At 50.4% G+C, this 6,341-nt stretch overlaps 1 protein-coding gene across 1 annotated transcript; it reads right to left on the reverse strand.

The window, feature by feature from the left end:
• Nucleotides 1-4,173: 4,173 nt before the first annotated feature.
• Nucleotides 4,174-4,973, reverse strand: LOC100901319 (uncharacterized). The gene is made up of 3 exons (XM_003746873.1): nucleotides 4,900-4,973; nucleotides 4,514-4,669; nucleotides 4,174-4,436 (listed from the first exon to the last, which is right to left on the reverse strand). Exons 1-3 carry the CDS (start codon nucleotides 4,940-4,942, stop codon nucleotides 4,303-4,305), a joined length of 333 nt encoding a protein of 110 aa, XP_003746921.1. The 5' UTR covers nucleotides 4,943-4,973; the 3' UTR covers nucleotides 4,174-4,302.
• Between the last annotated feature and the right edge of the window lie 1,368 nt (nucleotides 4,974-6,341).

Here is a 6,341-nt window from a genome sequence, read left to right on the forward strand (position 1 = left end):
GAGGTAGAATTCCTCTTCGGGATCATTTTTTATTTTATCCGGATGCTGCTTTCGATGCCTGTGGCATCGACGATTACTCCATGATCTCGAGTCCAGGAAACTTCCCGCGTCAGCTAGACGAGAGGGATCGACGCAGTAATTGATTGTGAACAGTGCGTCGTTTTGTCGAAGACTTCGCGGGGCTCGAAGAGAGACTTCGTGTTACGTGTAGCGACTCAACGTATACTGAGGTGTGACACGTTGTCGAGTGAGCGACTACAGAATGAATAGTTTTTTGACTTCGTCGTTCCAAGTATATAGGGATCGGAAAGTCTGCGACGGCCGCCACATTACGCTCCATCACGAACGATCGGAGCTTCGGTGAGCGCAAATCGCGGGTGAAAAAAACTCTTCCTCGTGCAGAAGGAAGTCCAGGCTCCAAGTGGAAACAGCGGGGGAGGAAACCGACTGCTGAAGGAGTTCCGGCGCCTCAAGCATGTCACAGCTCGATCCGATAGGGTTACACTAAAACATTGAGAAAACTATCCGATGAATATTCCGCGGTTCGATGTGCCGGCAACGGGATCTACCAGGCTGACGATATTCTCATGATTTTGAGTCTCTTCAGCATCTCGAACAGTATTTTCAGACTGGCATCCGCATTCACAGGGATCTGCTCGCCCACCTCGAGACAACAACTGAATAAGGAGTTCAAGGTCTCATTGATGTGTAGCTGTCTGGATTCGAGCTCCAGAGCTTGTTCGGGCGTCGCCACGATGTCGTTCGAGAGATTCCGTAGGAAGTCCGCGCTGCATTTCTTCGTCTTCTCAGAGTTTTCGGTATCGAGTCCCCACGATAGAGAAGCTCTGGACATACCTCTCTCGAGACTGAAGAAATCCTTTCCATTAATGAGGATCTCAAATCAGTCGAGCACGAAGTCTCGATCTAGGATCTCATTCTCACGGGAAAGGAGCGCGCATGAAGCCGTGAAGTCGAGCCACCCGCTGGAGTCTGAGGCCTCTCAGGGCCTTCAGGCCGTCGCTAAGGACCTGTGGACTTACTCTGTGTAGCAAATTCGGTTGGCAAGACACATGAGTCTCACGACGTTCCTCACCAAGGAGTCCTGCAACGTACCGTAGGACGAACTCATTCGAGCGATTCTCGCGCCGCAGTGTATGAAAATCCTCCGCGCTGCGACCATCATATTCCTTTTCTCTGCTGCTGAAAACCGTAGCTTCTCGCTGTAGCTGCACACTGAGAATTCTTTCGAACGAACGACATTCATCGTGAGCAGGGCCAGGAGAGCAGCTCCAGGGAGTAAGAAACCCATTGACGAAGACATCCTCGGCAACAGCGTTCAGATAGCATTGATTGAACCTGCGGGGACATGTAGGTATCCGCACCTGACCGGAGGCAAATATACGCCACTGAGCATCTATCAATCATCTTCGAGTCAGCTCTGCTTGACCTCCTCAGCGGCAGGTCAGCTGATGATTTTCGGGAAAGGCTGCTTGGGGATAGTACCAATAGTCGCTCGAAATCATCCTGCGTTAAGTATGATTCCTTTTACCTGGTGACTGATTCTCAGTTTGAGCACCCGCAGCGAAGTTCTTTGGACCCGGAGCGCCCGAAAAATATGTTCGAAGGGAGAGTGGGTCCCGAGCGAGATCCGCCCACCTCTACGTCTACTATCGGCCTCGGAAGTCGAGACCTTGGACCCGACAGCGGAACTTCCTACCGTCTGCCGCCTTCGTCCGTGCTCTCCCCGGTCCACCCCAGTCGGGCTGAGGATCTCGGGCTCAAAGACGGCATCTACGCCGGAACCAACGGTAGGTGAAGATAATTATCTCGTAAAAGATCATCTCCGTGTTCACCTTCAGGGTACAGCTCTGCACACATCCCCATGTGCGGATGTGCCGGGAATACCTAAGAGCTTCTTATTCTTATGTTCTTCGATTGCGTATCCGGTGGGCATCACTTCGAGCCCAAGCTCTCCTCATCGGAAGTGACCCTTGACTTGTCAGTCAGGAACGGAAGCCTACGCTAAAGCTGCGTCTCGAGTTTACATAATAAGCTCTATTCCCCTGATATTCCACATTGCATTTGACTGCGCATTGCTTCAGGTGAGTCTCTGGGTTGGACTCGCTGACGCTACGGTGTGAACAGTGTAGACAGATTCAGAGAGAGTGCTTCGTGGCTCCCTTCAACATGGAGCAATACTGCTCCGTGCTGGTAGCCGAATAATCTAGATTTTCGACTGGGTGATATGTGCGGTGATAATCATCTCTCGAATCACCGCGAGTCCGAGAAAGCCCGAAAGATGAAGGTCTCGCCGGTCGCAGTGAATCTTCCCCCTTGTGACCGCAGAAACTTCGGATTTCTCCGAAAGATCTCCATACAGGGTTCGGTGGCGGGTGGAGCTCCTATCCTAGGAGGGAGCGTGGATAAATTTAACTGCACTAGTTCGCGCAGACACGCGGGGCTCTTCCGATACCTGATACCCGTCAAATCATTGGGACTATCTAAAGGAGATTCATAGCCGTGTGATTCCTTGATTGGGATCGGAGCGAGTGTTCAGAAGGTTGCGCTGAGTGCCCCGTGATCTCCCAGACACAGACCACTCGGTAGCGCTGCTTGGGCGCTCGCTATAACGTGGGATTTTTGGACTGATATCTGGATAATTGACCCTCATGGTGAGGTCATTCCATGTAATCGGTTCAGAAGGTGTGGTCATCCGAATCATTTATTCGACTCATACTTTGCGCGGCTTCATTTTGACAACAAAGTCGAACCTGGCCCCTCGTCTGAATGTCGCCAACTCAACATCTCATGTATCGATCATTAATTCTCATGTCTGTAATCGACTCTAAGTGCGTCGAATCTCGAACCCGAACGACATGAGAATTAATGATCTATACATGAGATGTTGGATTACAGCCCATCAGCCCGAACACCCATTAGCCCGAACGCTGAGTCGGACCTCCCTCTCTCAAACGAGCCGGCTGAACTGGGGTTCTCGAGTGTGTATTCCGACAAGCGGATTTCTTAGGCCTTGGACGGATATTTCAGATTTCCCCTTAATGAGGGAGGAGCCCTCAGCTCTCTAGCTGGGGACATGAATTGAGACTTCGCAGAGAGAGTTTTGTCCGACAAATCGGTTCCGAGCGAGCCGCGAGACGCAAGTGAGTTCTCCGAATTTTCGCTCGGTTCCGCGAGATTCCGAAAGTTCGCTTAACTCGCTCATCTTAATCTCATCCTCTTCACTTTCTTCATAGTTTCGAACAGTACTTTCAGAATAACATTCGGACTCGTCGGGACCGATTCAGTTGCATCGAGAGAACAAACAAACAAAGCTCGCGAGGTCTCGTTGATTCGCAACTTTTTGGCTTCTAGCTCCAAGGCTTCCTTTGGCGAAACCACGAAATCATTCGAGAGATTTCGAAAGAAATCCTGTACGCATATCTTGAGTTTCTCTGTATGTTCAGCATCGAGCGTTGATCCTCCCGAGGGTTTAGGAATTGAACTCTCGAAACTGAAAAGTGAAGTCAGTGCCAGTGCTCATTCATCCCATCTTCGACTCCACTGGGATCTGCAGCAGAAAATTGATCTCGGAATGCGTTCGTCGGGCCGAACATAACTCGATTAGTGAACTTACTCAGCGTAACAAATTTTGACGATAGAGCACACGAGTCTGATGACTTGCTTCGTCACCGAGTCCCGCATCGAGCCGTACGGCGAAGTTAGTCGCACGATTTCCGCACCACATCGGATGAAAATGTCGCGAGCCGTAGCCATGAAGCGTTTCTTGTCCGTCATTGTATAACTTTGCTGGTCGTTGTGACTGCACGGCGAGAATTTCGTTGCATGAACCCCATCGATCGGGTTGAGAAAAAAGATGATGGTTCCAACAATTATCAGACCGAACCCGGTGGACATTCTCAGCACAGACCTCAAGGAGTTCCGCCGCGTCTCGGGACATTCCTAGAAGTCTGCACCTGGACAAAGAGTAAATAGTGCAGTGGAGTATCCATCGGTCATATTTGTGTTTACCGTGGCAGCTAGGCTATCGATCGATGATCTTCGACTTTCGGGGCTTGCTGCTTCAGAAGGCTTCCGGCAAGGAGAGCAGCATCCTACTCATTGTCAGGGGGTCTTTGGTCCTCCCTATTCCGCTCAAAGAACATGCATAGAGCGAGCGCGTCATCATCATCTTTATTTCTATTGTAGACACGTTAATCATCGCTCTGAAGCAGAATGCTCATGTAATCCTGGCTGAGAGCATGCGGCTGTCTGGAGCCCTTCGCGTCGGAGGGAGATTGATCCTCAGAAGTAATAAAATCCAAGTCTTCGGCAGAGACCCTGATCAACTCGACATGCCGCTGCGGCTTTCTTGCTTCGGCAGAAAACCCTCGGGCCATCTCGATCGCATTTCCCAGAAATCATTGGGAACGTCGTATCTGAGGGAGAGAAAACTGTTATAAGAGCGGGAATACAAGGAAGAGATATTGGAAGGTGGAGATGGCGGTATATTTACCGTTTTTGACAAGGTCACCGTATCCGAGGTCTCTGCATGACCATCGGGTGTAATAGCACATTTCCCTCAATTTCGGACTTGAGCATGCCGTCTTCTCGTTGTAGCACTCCAGATAAGGGAATCGCCTGGCGCCCAAACCGTCTTCGGGAAAGCTACCTGTGCGGAATACATACATATTCCAATTATCCCGGTGTTCGCTCGGAACTCTGGCCGATCGAACATATACCATCAGAGTTCTATCTTTTCGTGCTCGGCGGATTACGCCTGCCCGCTCAAGCGCAAAGCAGATGTCATCAACTATGAGCTGGAACGAAAACGAAAAATCTCCGGCTAGGCGCGAATCGCAGCGCAGCAACGTCAAGCTGCCGCTGCGGGCATGCACTCACATATTGCGACGACCGCCCAAACAAGATAAAGCCTCGATGTCATCTTTCGCTTTCCGACGCAGACAACTGATCCTGTGTCCGAACACAAACTCCATATCAACGCTCACATCTGGGAGATTGGGTAAGAGAACAGCTCAAGAGCAACGCACGCCCAAAAGGTGTATGTAGTATGAAGTACCCATGTGTCACAATTCAGGAAGGAGGCTAAATCATCTCTGACGTGTCTCTCCTGCAGTCCTCTCCAGCTTGTTGAGGCCGAAACCTGATTCAAATCATCCACGAGTAGGTTGATGCTCCGATAACCCAATGTGTAGTCTTGATCGACGGAATTTCAGCTGCTTATGGGAGGTTCATAGGATCATCCCGGAGGGGAAATTTATTTAGGCTCATTCAACCACCGTGGTCGATGCAAGGAGGGTTTGAGCTCAGTCATTCGGCTCTCCGCACATCTGTGGAATCTGACACATTACGGATTGCCTCGATGTGTCCGAAATATTATCCTCGGCCGAACTTCGAATCGTGTCACTCAGCGAGCCACTCCGCACCTTTATTCTCTCGATTCAGATGGGCTTCGAGAGTTTCCGCTTAATAGATTAGAGTGCGTGTTCCGCCCATTTGGAGAAATTATTCCAACATTCCGTGACGATGCTGCTCCGAGACCAGATTCTAATCACGAGCCCGAAGATGCCGAGGCAGTTTATCGGGTCAGCAAAGAGACTATTCATGAGGAAAATAAAGAACGAATCGAGACCGCACGGAGGCGACTCCCGAGACATTTCTCCTCGTAGAAGCAATCAGTCGAGGATGTCGAGGGTCTCTTCGTAGACTCTAGATTGCTGAGCCGGGTCCTTCAGCAAGCGAACTTTCGCGAAGAATGAAGTTCGAGCTATCTCACCGCGTCACTTGGGTAACTGACTGATTGGCCGGCAAGGGCCGCGGGACGTTTCCTTCCACCCGCGGATGTTCTGGGGACCACAGCTCCATACGGAAAGTCGTAGAAGATTTGGTGCCGGATACCAGGCAATTTGGGCGGTATGGATCGTATGATTCGACATTCCATTCGATAAGGAGTAAAATGCACTTTCATTTCACGCGGGTGTGCTGAATAAGTGGCTGTCGGTGACTCCTCCCGCTGGATTGGATAGATTATCGTCATCGCCCCAAAAGTTATTTAGGATACAACATATTCTCCTTATATAATAGGAACTCTCCGGATCCCCTCTCCCGACCCATAATGGAAGGACTCCCCTTGGATTCGAAGGGTCTCAATCGAGATAGGCTGAATGATCTAGCGGCTTCCCGATTCTTGGTACTCCATCAGCTTATTCTTCTTCGCGAGCTCAGATACCCCACCGCAGTGCATCGCGAACATCTTGTGATCGATCAGAGAGAACCAATGTGTCCCACATCCTGAACTCCCAAACCATCGATTCCTTCGCCAC

This window comes from Galendromus occidentalis, unplaced genomic scaffold (genome assembly GCF_000255335.2).
Source record: "Galendromus occidentalis unplaced genomic scaffold, Mocc_1.1 scf7180000077508, whole genome shotgun sequence".
NCBI lineage: Eukaryota > Metazoa > Arthropoda > Arachnida > Mesostigmata > Phytoseiidae > Galendromus > Galendromus occidentalis.